The sequence below is a fragment of the Arachis duranensis genome, chromosome 5, assembly GCF_000817695.3.
Source record: "Arachis duranensis cultivar V14167 chromosome 5, aradu.V14167.gnm2.J7QH, whole genome shotgun sequence".
Classification (NCBI taxonomy): Eukaryota; Viridiplantae; Streptophyta; class Magnoliopsida; order Fabales; family Fabaceae; genus Arachis; species Arachis duranensis.
Window position 1 is genome coordinate 6,300,065 of NC_029776.3, and position 11,301 is coordinate 6,311,365.

The following is an 11,301-nucleotide window of genomic DNA, read 5'->3' on the forward strand; positions in this document are numbered from 1 at the left end:
CAAGAGCTCCATCATTTCCAGTCTTGGAGACCTGGAAATAATGTAGGCCCAATCTACTCTTATTCATCGGTGGAAATTGTATAAACCTCTTCCCCTGCCATGGACCATATTATAACTTTCTGCACCTCGTGATGAGCACATTCATTGGTATTTAGTAGGAAGCATAGAGAAAATGATGGCTAATGCACTTGGAGGCTTAGGTTAATTTGAGGCAAGTGATTTGTTATGATTATTGATGAAAACTGGAAGCATGATTCATGAATACTGCTAAAGTGATACATCATACATTCAAGTGAATTACTAGTAATTAAGAATCCTCAACCAAAGAAAGTAATTAGTAATTCTTTTTTCATATTCAAAAAAACATATAATATATGAGAGTAAATTAGAGTGTTTCAACTTCCAATTCAAAGCAAGTCACATGGGGTTTTATTTTCTGAGAGGCGTGTAGATCCAGCAAAGCAGGTAGTTATGCAGATCTATCCTGAAAGTAGATGGTTTCCACTTTCCACTCTCTCTAGTCCCTTCTATTCATTCATTGATTCCATGTCCTTTCTCTGAGAGTACGTGAACATTACACTCTAACAATAAACAATACTCGATTCTTTTGTGATTACATAACATACACATTCAATTACATTTACCAACATTTCAGTCATCTTATTTCATACACCCTTGCCGCGTCCTCTAGCAATTACCGCACTTATTATGAGTTCCACTACTAAATTAGTTATTATTAATTCACTCACACAAGTCACAAACAATAGTATATATTCATTGGTTACCACTAACTGTGGTGTTTGTGACTCACACATATACATCTTGAATTCATACATGAGGAAGTAGAAGCACACTTGGCGTGCGTCAGTGAACTTAGAACATAAATAGTTAGCTTTCATTTAAGAGAAAAACAACAAAAAGCCAAATCCACATCTCTTTCTCTCCATCGTCACATTGCGTCACCATCTCCACCTTCCAAATTCAATGTCAAAATACGCTCCTCACATTGCGTCATCATCTCAATCCTCCGTATGATCCAAATCAAAACCTTATGAGTTATTACAACGTGAGGCTATAAGCTAAATAGATATAGCTATAACCCTTGCATTGTGGTGGTAGTTTTCATAACAAGAATTTAGGATCGGATGGGAAACTGCCAGGCGGCAGAAGCAGCCACCGTGGTGATCCAGCATCCAGGGAACAAGATCGAGAGGATTTACTGGTCTGTTAGTGCTCGCCAGGTGATGGACTCCAACCCTGGTCACTACGTTGGGCATGTCATTCACTCTTCCAACCACTTCAAGCTTCTTCGTCCCACTGATACGTTGCTTATTGGCCAGCTTTACCGCTTAATCAGTTTTCAAGGTACCTACCTTATACCTATAACTCACTACTATTATTCCGCTTAATCTTTTCTTGATGACAGATGTGTTAAAGGAGTTTGCTGCCAAGAAATCCGTTAAACTTGGCAAGCTGCTCAAGGACAGAGCTGCTCTAGGGTTTGAAATGAAGCACAAAGATCTCTCTAATCCCAATCCTTCTACTGCTAAGGTGAATAGTGCACATACATGCATACAATGAAGCAATGTTTGATTATTGATTGGGGAGTGTATAGCGAGCGGTATGGCTTTTTGTTTTTACGTATTTCACTATTTGATTGTCTTCTGTTTTGATACCGCAAGAGGGAAAACAGAGGGACAAAGGAGAAAGAGGGAAATGGATCTTCCTTTCTCTGTCCGTTTCCATTTTGAGGCTATCAGATGCCTTTTTCTCCCGGGATCTGTTTGCATCGGTAAAGTTTAAAAGTTTATAGGACAAAAACCTCACGTTTTGACAATAGAAATCATGAAATGATTATTTAACGATATCAATTTAGACAAGGTGAAAACTTAGATCCAGTAAACTTCAAGTTGATAGTTGAGAGCCGTTAAATAAAAATGTAATCAAATTAGTTAAATTATCTAACGAGTCTCAATTATCAACTTCACATGAAGTGGACTGCACATAAATTTTTACCTTTAACAACTATAAGTTAGTTTTTATCCTATTATGGATGGTTAATGATTCAAGTTGGAATCTCAAGGGTGATATTTCATTTGTATGTTTGAATAGATTAGGCGCGTGCCTGTGCTAACTAATTTTCATATATACTAAAACACTGGGAGTAGTAGTGCACAGTTTTAAGCACGCGTTGTTACTATGTGTCAGGTGGAACGGGGGGGAGAGGTTCATGGAATGAGAAGCAGCAGCAGCAGCAAGAAGAAGAAGAAAGGAAGTGGCGGTGGGGGTCAACAATGGAGGCCAGCCTTACAGAGCATTGCAGAATTTGGAACTTGAACAAAAAGCAAGTAGAAGTGTAGCACCAAGTCAGCAAACCTAAATATATTGTGTTTTCACTTTTCATTGTTCGATCTTGTCCGTGTTCTCCAGTAATAGTATGTGTGCTGTTGGAAGAACTATACTAATGAAATCATGAGCTCATCATAATTAATAACCCTCTTATCCTCATCTTCATTCGTTGTATTTACGTCTTTTGTTTGTTGGCGTAATTTTGTCTTTTAACAGTTTTTGTTTCGGATATATTAGTTTTTAATTAAGAAAAATTAGTAAATAATCTATCACATTTTAGAAAGAAAACATTAATCTTTAATAAGATAAAAAATAAAAAATCCTTTTATTTCTTAAAAATTTAGACAAATTAATTTCTAATTCTATTATCTTTTAAAAAAATCAAGAATTAATTTGTCCAAATTTAAATTTTTGCCACTTAGAAAAATTAAGAATTACTTCTATTAGTTTGGTTTAACCAAGAGCTTTTGTTTCTATCTTTAATTTAGAGACTAATTTAATTATTTTTATTGGTTTGGTTTAACCTACATCTTTATTTTTCTCTTTTTCTTTCGCTTAAATTTGCCTTTTTTGTCCCGTAAAAAAAATATATCTCTTCTATCACTGTTATTATTTAAGAATTTATTTAAGAGTAGAATTTTATAAAGACAGAAGATTTTTACTAAATTTAAAATGAACATGTATAATAAATTTTTATTGTTTAATTTTTTCTATTCTAAAAATAACAATTTTTCACTCTGTCACCAAAACTTATTTTTCAGTTTAGCATTACCTTTATTATTCATGCAATTTTTCAGCTTAGTATGACCTTTATTATTATTCATGCAATTTGGAGATACCAGCATACTACTTCACATTCACTAAATTAAGTCCTATGTCTATGTAACATCTAGTACCTAGAAAAAGAATTCACACACACAGAACCAAATAGAAAGAAAAGGGGTGAATCAGAATCATCACTCCTTTGATTTTATTGAATTATGAAAGAAAAACTACAGAAAAACAAGAATAATATAGAGGTGTATGTTTGGCTGAGATTTAGAGAGCAGTCTCTCTCTTAAACCTTCCTATTCTCTCTTCTTAGTTCCTACCCCTCTCATTCATTCTGTCACCACTAAAGTACTAATAATTTGTTCTTCTAACAAGCTCTTTTCCTTTAGTATAAAAAATGTTTAAGAAAACTTTTAGGATACTATATCGTTACTTTAATTTTGGGAACAATTAGCAAGTCACTTGAACTAAGCAAGCATTTTAAAGCATTATGTTTTCAAAGATTTATTATGGTGTTTGTTGACCAAGCAAAAATAACATGCTGACTGTTGTATTAGCTAATATCACAGGATGTATTTTTTACTGATATTACTACATTATCATAACGATGAATTGGTCTGCATTCCAATCTTAAATGATAGCTTATTAACTCACCAAGGAGAAAAATAATGTTGCCATTGACTCCGGAATCTACAACAGAGCAGACAATCAAGATTTTGGAGTCAGAATACACTAAAAATATCCACTAATGTTCACAATCCGACACTTATTTTCTGGTAGTGCTTGCTCCGTTGTGCACCATATTCTCAAATTCAATTTGCACGTACCTATGGTTTTGCTTTAATTTGTTTTTGCTTGAATCGAGGGTCAATGATGCAATCACTTTATCCCCCGCTTTTAGGACATTCTTGTCTTTCCCATCAAAAGCTTGATGAAACATTTTCTATACCTGTGTTTGTTCTGTTTTATGTTAGTTCTTTCGATGTACACATGCATGCCTTTCTTTTGCTGATTCAAAAGACGGGTATATATATGATCTCCAGCTAAGGAAAGTGATTTGATTTTCGATCTTCTTTTCCTTACCAAACAAGCATGTGAGTAATAAATATTGCAATCGGACAAGATCTTAAGTTGATAAATATACGTATTGGCTACAGGGTCATATTTGTAATTGTTGGTCAAAGTAATCAAAATCACTAATACATGTTTGATTTATTTTACTAAGATTAGAAAAGATATATAACCAGTGAGCCATTTACATACAATATCACAAGCAACAAGGACCCAAGAAGAAAGTAACGAAAAAAAAAGAAAAGAAAAAGAATAACATTTCACTATGAATTTAATATGAAAAATTAACATAGTGGTCAAGTATGAATCTTAACAACATATTATAGATCTAAAATAAAAGTTATAGACTATGGGTGGATTTGGTATTATTGTTCCCTTTAAAACTTGTATATCTTTAAATATGAATATACATTAATAATTTTAAAATACAAATTACTTTTGAAAAAACTTATCCTCTAAAATAAGAAAGTTGACAAAGTAGTAGAGTTGGTCATTCTTAAATTAAGATAGTAGGGCATGCACTTTATAAAAATTATAAAAATAATGGTGATTAATTCTTCACTTTATTACTTTATCGACTTTTTTTAATTTATTGTAGAGGATCTAAGATATTGTTCGTGTTCCAACATGTATTTTATACTGGTGGGTGGATGATTTTGGTGTACATGTAGCATCATTTTAAAATTTTAGTCTCGAAATACAAAATTTTAATAAATATTTAAAAATATAAATTAGTATTATACACTTTATATCAAATATAATATAGCTGGCCAGCAGAACTCGAATCTCCCGACACTTAATTAAATAAATGAGTGAGTTAACAACTTAACAAACCCAAATTGGCTATATAATATAGAAACTTAATTAAGCTCCTATATTTAAGTTTTTGTTTTTGGACGTTATATATTTTAAGCCTTAGTCTCAACCTCTCAGTGTTGTACTCAGCATCTTTCGTTTGGGTTAGTTACAGCCCGCGTTTCGTTAGACCGGTTTCAGCCCCAACAAAAATGGATATTGGACTGAAGACACTTGGTAGAGGCCCAAAAGTTTTGGTTTTTGCAGAATTACCCTCAGCTTTTAGCGGATTTTGAACGCGCGCCTCTTCTTCCTCTTTCGGATTTCCAAGCTCAGCCATAGCGATGGCGGGTACTCGTGCTCAACATGCTGCTCCTTTTGCTTTCCTTCTTCTTCTGTTATGTCTTTGGGCTTCTGCGGTTCTGGTATTGGCTGATGAACATTCTTTATGTACGCATTCTTTATCCCTATCTCATCGTTCTTAAATTTTCAAGTATAGGGTTTTACTATATTTGCTGTTATTGTTGTATCTACCTATAAGCATGGTTATGTGCTTACTTGTTACATGATGCAGACAGAGATACCGTCAATTTCTTTAGTAATGTCCTTATTATAACATTTGTAGTGGTGGATGTGCTGTTAGTTATGTTGACATTCCTTTGTATATATTGTTTCTTCAAGTGAATATCATATTGTTGGGATGTTTGGCTTAGTTATACATAAGTTTCTTGGCTCTAGTGGATAAGTGTGATTTATCAATTATCTATCACAGTATCACATGCAGATATGTAAATCTGGTGCTTTATGGAGGTTGAAATTTGGCTTATTCTTTTTGCAGGTCTTAACCAGAATTCGACACTGCAGCTATCACGTGGCTTTCCTGTGGGGAAATCTCCTGGTTCTAAGCCTGGTGTTACTGTGGTTGTCGAAAGAGTTAGGATACGCGGACTGTCGAGGTTTAGAAACCTGAGTAAATTCGCGCACTCCATGAAAGTGAAGGTGTTGCCTGCAGATCCAAATGTTCGCATTCCAAACATAGAGATCTGTTTCCATAGGTGTGTATTTGTGTAGCCTATCTGCTTTTGAAGAATCTTTTTGTGCACGGTATGAATATGTATTTGATCAATGAGGTTGGTTCTAGTGATTTGTTGTCTTGGTGAGTGAACATGGTGAACACCATTTTCTCTAGGACTAGGCTTATACCTCAAGTCTCAATTTGATTATGCAATGTTATTCCCTTTGTAACTCACAATTTTCGTGTATTTAATTGAACTAGGATTTGTAAAATGGTATATCTAATTTATTAGGGCAATTTTGTGTGTCTTGTTCAGGAATGCATCTCTTGCTGTAGGAATGTGCTCACAAGGCCAGTGGGAAAAAGTTACCAAGGGTTCTTGGGTTCGATCAATGTCTCCTTTTGACCACAAGCTCTTAGATATAAGGACTGCTGGCTCAACACTGGAAAATTTTGAGGTGTCTGTCGAAGAAGGTAAATGGTCTTAGTTGTGTTTGTCAAATTGATGTGTTATAGCTTCTTATTGTGCTATTGATCCATCTTAAGAACACTGTCAACCGGCTCTAATGCTGTTCTCTCTATCTCTCTCTCTCTTGCAGAATTTTTTGCATATCGTGTTGTGTTGTTAATATTGGGTATTACTCTAATGAGCTTGGCATCCTTCTTAAGCAAATCGTTAGCATTTTATTATAGCAGCGCAATGGCAGTTGGGGTCATTCTTGTGATACTTATGATTCTTTACCAGGTAACTTATTACTGTTCCTCAATGTTTAGAACTTTAGATAGTTTGACTGTACTCTCATATGATGTTTAGGATGAGTCTTCTTGTTGAGAAATTGACCAAGACTTCATCAATTCTTCCTCTCAAGAAAATGTCAGCTCTTGTTCATGGCTTATCTTGTCTGATCCAAATTTTTCTTGCAATATCTTTGATGGTCTTGGTCATTAAGGCAAAAATGCAAAACAGTTACTATTCATGGCTGGAATTGTATCACATAATTCATTGGGCTGTAATTTATTTTATAGTTTAAATCAGTCCAGGTAGTTTGGGATGAATTTTTGTTGAATATGATGCTAGAGCATAGATTATAAAAGCTGATATATCTAACTTAGAGTGTATAACATGGTACCTAGATGTTGACACTAAAATCCAGTTTCCTCTAATTAATACTTTGTTGATCTTAGCATGGGATTTGTCTCTTCTAATTGACAGGGAATGAAACTGCTTCCAACTGGTCGGAAGAGTTCTCTTGGTATATTTATATATTCATCTGCTGTAAGTGTAACCTCAATACAATTCACTTCCATTTCACATATTATCTTTGATGAATGTGGATCATATAATTCCAACCATCATTTTTCAGATTGGTTTTGGGACCTTCCTCCTCCGCTATGTGCCAGGCTTAATTCGTGCAGTGCTTACAGAGTTAGGAATTGATGAAGACATGTATAATCCTGTATGTAAGTTATCTATGCTTTCTGCAAAATAGCTTTAGTATTTTCTTGAGTATTTCACTCTATTCATTTGTTTTCTGAATTATGATTGTGATGGTTAACTTCTTTCCTCTGTAAATTTAATTTGAACCATTGGCCATCAAAGGCCAGATCTCTTTGAAGCAACAGCCTGTCAAAAAATGACACACATGAGCTTTCTAAGTTTCTGCAACTTTCTCGGTTAATATTCGAAACAAAGAATTGAAGTTTTAGCTTCTCTTAGCTGGTCCCAAGCTTTGGTTAGGTTGGAGAGTTGGCATTTGGTTAAAATCCATCTTCAAACCTGTTGCAATCTAATCCAGCAGTGTCCTATTAATTGGCGTATTGGATTTCTGCATTACAAAGAAAACAAGGTTTGTTGTGTTCAAGGTCCATATGAGGATGTGCACTACATGGTCTGAATGTAGTGAAAATGAGAGCTGCTATGTGTAGGTGGAGATGTGGTGGCTCTTAAAATTGCAAGACATCACAGGTCTGAAAGGAGTAGGTAGGTGAGAAATGTAAGAATGTTAAAGATCAGAAATGGGAATTTGGAAATACTATATGCAACATCACAGGTCCTGAAGGAGTAGGGAGCAGGAGGGTGAGAAATGTAAGAATGCTAAGATCAGTGTTGGGAACTCAGATTATATTGTTTCCACAAGATGTGTGTGCGTGCGCTTGTGTGTATTTGACAAATCATCTATTATATTGTCATTTGACATTTCATTTCTGGTTACTACAGAATGTACTATGGACTGCTTTGTTTATCTGCCTTTCTTTTTGTACCATGTGTGTATCAAATTACATACATCTTCGAGGATCTCTGAATGCTTTACTCATGAAATTTTAACTGCAGTTGGCAATATTTTTGCTTGCCTTTGTCACGATACTTGGAGCCTGGTTGGGGTTCTGGGTGGTCCGCAAACTTGTCCTGACTGAAGATGGATCTGTGGACATAAGCACTGCTCAATTTGTTGTATGGGCCATTCGCATTTTGGCTGCTGTTATGATCCTTCAGGTTTTTCTTTCATTTATCCTTACTTTCCCATTATTTCACATATCATACATATGATCACAGCTTTGATAAGATTATGTTGCATGCAGAGTTCAATGGATCCTCTGTTGGGAGCATTGGCCTTATTATGTGGATCACTGGTCAACGTGATGAAGAGGGCGCTTAGATCTAGATTCCTTCGTCGCATGCGCAGGTTAGTCCACTTTCATGAACTCTGGATCCCACTGTGTAATTTTTTTCTGTACTGGGGTTCTACTTTTCAATATCATCAATAAATAGGAGACCACCGTACTGTAAATCATATTATGTGGATTGTTTTTAATGAGCAATTTCCTAGTTTTGACCCTCAAGCTATTAAACTGTGGGCACTTTGTAGTCATGAGGGGTTTTCTGAAAACTATTTGTCCTGTATATTCTTATTGTGAAATAATTTTGCAGGAGTATGTTCAAATCACCTAAAAAGAACAGGAGGAGATCCCAGGATCCTGATTCATCACCTTTTGATAATTCAAATGATGGACATGCGTACAATATGCAAAGCAAAGAGGATTCTACATTTCTTCAGCGTCCACTAAAAAGTTTCACCCTGTCACCTTGTAAATCTTCTGAACGAGGTTTGCTCATCTTAATATACTTATCTTTGCATTGGAAATGTCACCTCTTAGCTAGTTCTCCTGATTGATTAGGGGAGAAAGGAAAGCACTGAATAAGTTTTGCTTAACACACTAAGTTTGTTCCTTGTCAGTTTTCACTAGAACACCACCGAAGAAGCTAACAGAGGATTTATTCCCATCCATCATACACAACACACCTGAGAGAAGAAAATATTCAGCAGCAGAATGGGATGCGTTCACTAAGGAGTCCACTGAAAAAGCCTTAGAAGAACTTGTTTCATCTCCTGATTTCAGTAAATGGCTGTCCACTAATGCAGATAGGATAACTGTAACGCCCAACTCCAGAAATGATGAGCAGCGTACGTGGCAGTTTTGGTCTTGAACTCCCTCAGTATGGACTCTTCACAAACTCATGGTAGCTTGAAGTAGGTGAGATAACCTAAGGTACGTGATTGTCAGATGTAATTGGTGATTCCACTATACAGAAGCGAAAACAGAAGGGCAATGTTGTAGATTAGATATTAGAGGAATTTAAATGGTGTGAAATTTGTATGACAATTAATTTTCTAGGCTGTAGATATTTGTGCCCAGTAGTAGTTTCATTTGTATGATCCATCAGTTCATTATACTGTTGTTACTATCTTAGGAGTTAACCAAACCCCCCCAAACAACTCTATTCGTTTATTTTCAATAGACGAAGCATTTGCGTCTCTACAATTTTGTGTTAACACTTGTCTTACTATACCGTTTCTTAGTCTGGTAACTATGGTGATGGTTATTTGAGTTTAATTGTTGTTGAAATACTATTTGCACTAACGTCACCACAACAGCAGTGCTAAATTTGAGTTTGTTTTCCTTGTGATTTTCTATGGAGTCTCGTGTTGATAAAATTATGTAGCGATTCTTGAGCTCTATTGTTGGTTCTGTAATTTTCCTTCTTTTTTTTTAATCAAAAGTTAGAAACCCAATGGCCAGGTAGGTAGTTTTCAATCTTCAATCTTGATTTGATATTTTATTTTCAATCTTTTCAAGCTTCTAGGGAGGTTACCTATATATCTCGTTCTCTCGCGGCCGTTCGCTTTACTGGGTCCTCATTCGATCAATATCTATCTTTATCACATCAAGTTCTCGAACTCCACTAAGGCTTTGGCAAAAACTCTGAAAAGACTAGAACAGCGAGATGAAATATTACGTAAAATCACTACCAATTAGGCAATTACCAACGGCATCTGTCTCAATCTTGTTTCTCTTTTTTTTTTTTCCATTGCATCTCGCCTTTCTTCAAATCTTAGCCTATTGCTCTGAAAACACATTATAAATATTGGGATTATTACGTGCAATTATGTACCATATTTTAAGCTTTTGTACAGTTTTCTTTTTCTGTTTGAAGTACTGATAAGATAACTGCATTATTGGTGGATATTTTAGCCCCTAATTGTTGTATATTGCCTTGAGTCTAATCATTATTTGGGCACATCTCCATTGACGTAATTTAAAAAAAGAAAAAAACACTATTGTCTTCTTCCATTATTGCACTGCTGAATCTTAAACATGGTGCCCGCTGATATATTGGTAACATGATATTTCTTTAGTTTTAAAATAATTGTAGTTTTGACTATTTTTTATAGTATTTACACTTAAAAAATTAATGTATCTAGATCTATTTTACATCTAAATACATTAAGCTTTTAATGTATAAAAAAAGATGACTACTTCAATTGTGACATTTTCGTATGATGATGATATTACAAACTATTAAATAATTTGACATGGTTGGCTAAACATATTTGTATTTGCATGTAGATGTTATCATTGAAATTAAAAAAAAAAATAGTTATTTTGAAAACAAGAGAGTACACTGAAAACCGAAAAGTAATCTCAAGTTAAGTCCAGACCATCAGTTGTAGAATAGAAACTGTAGTTGTTAGATGTGATCATGTGACACTATACTATAGTGGAGAACATGAAATACTTGCCTTAGTTTATTGGCTATGTCTCCGTCAAGTTTTAGGATCTACGGTTGGAGAGCAATGCGATGATGTACTGAGATATTGCACTAGAGCGTGGTACTGATTGTTTGGTAGTTGCTTATTTGAATCTTTAGTTACTGCAAGGACCGTGACAACCTAAGCATTTAGGTTCCTCCTTTCATATCAATATATAATCATATACCAGTCGTGCCCTTTAGCTTGAGC

At 34.9% G+C, this 11,301-nt stretch overlaps 2 protein-coding genes across 2 annotated transcripts; both read left to right on the top strand.

Moving 5' to 3' along the window:
* The first annotated feature begins 798 nt into the window (after positions 1–798).
* On the top strand, positions 799–2,527 carry LOC107487644 (uncharacterized). Its single transcript, XM_016108317.3, has 3 exons — positions 799–1,365; positions 1,427–1,551; positions 2,209–2,527. Exons 1-3 carry the CDS (start codon positions 1,146–1,148, stop codon positions 2,335–2,337), a joined length of 474 nt encoding a protein of 157 aa, XP_015963803.1. The 5' UTR covers positions 799–1,145; the 3' UTR covers positions 2,338–2,527.
* A 2,678-nt stretch (positions 2,528–5,205) lies between these two features.
* Positions 5,206–9,746, top strand: LOC107487643 (uncharacterized). The gene is made up of 10 exons (XM_016108316.3): positions 5,206–5,436; positions 5,825–6,041; positions 6,318–6,475; positions 6,601–6,746; positions 7,215–7,277; positions 7,366–7,458; positions 8,334–8,495; positions 8,582–8,685; positions 8,931–9,106; positions 9,238–9,746. The coding sequence occupies exons 1-10, from the start codon at positions 5,331–5,333 to the stop codon at positions 9,486–9,488; spliced, it is 1,476 nt and encodes a 491-aa protein (XP_015963802.1). The 5' UTR covers positions 5,206–5,330; the 3' UTR covers positions 9,489–9,746.
* Positions 9,747–11,301: the final 1,555 nt, after the last annotated feature.

Bases quoted from the DNA above. Each gene is read 5' to 3' on its own strand.
- LOC107487644 (XM_016108317.3), top strand. From the start codon at position 1,146: ATGGGAAACTGCCAGGCGGCAGAAGCAGCCACCGTGGTGATCCAGCAT. The intron at 1,366-1,426 runs GTACCTACCTTA...TCTTGATGACAG, and splicing joins CCGCTTAATCAGTTTTCAAG to ATGTGTTAAAGGAGTTTGCT. The intron at 1,552-2,208 runs GTGAATAGTGCA...ACTATGTGTCAG, and splicing joins CCAATCCTTCTACTGCTAAG to GTGGAACGGGGGGGAGAGGT.
- LOC107487643 (XM_016108316.3), top strand. From the start codon at position 5,331: ATGGCGGGTACTCGTGCTCAACATGCTGCTCCTTTTGCTTTCCTTCTT. The intron at 6,476-6,600 runs GTAAATGGTCTT...TCTCTCTTGCAG, and splicing joins TGAGGTGTCTGTCGAAGAAG to AATTTTTTGCATATCGTGTT. The intron at 8,686-8,930 runs GTTAGTCCACTT...ATAATTTTGCAG, and splicing joins TTCCTTCGTCGCATGCGCAG to GAGTATGTTCAAATCACCTA.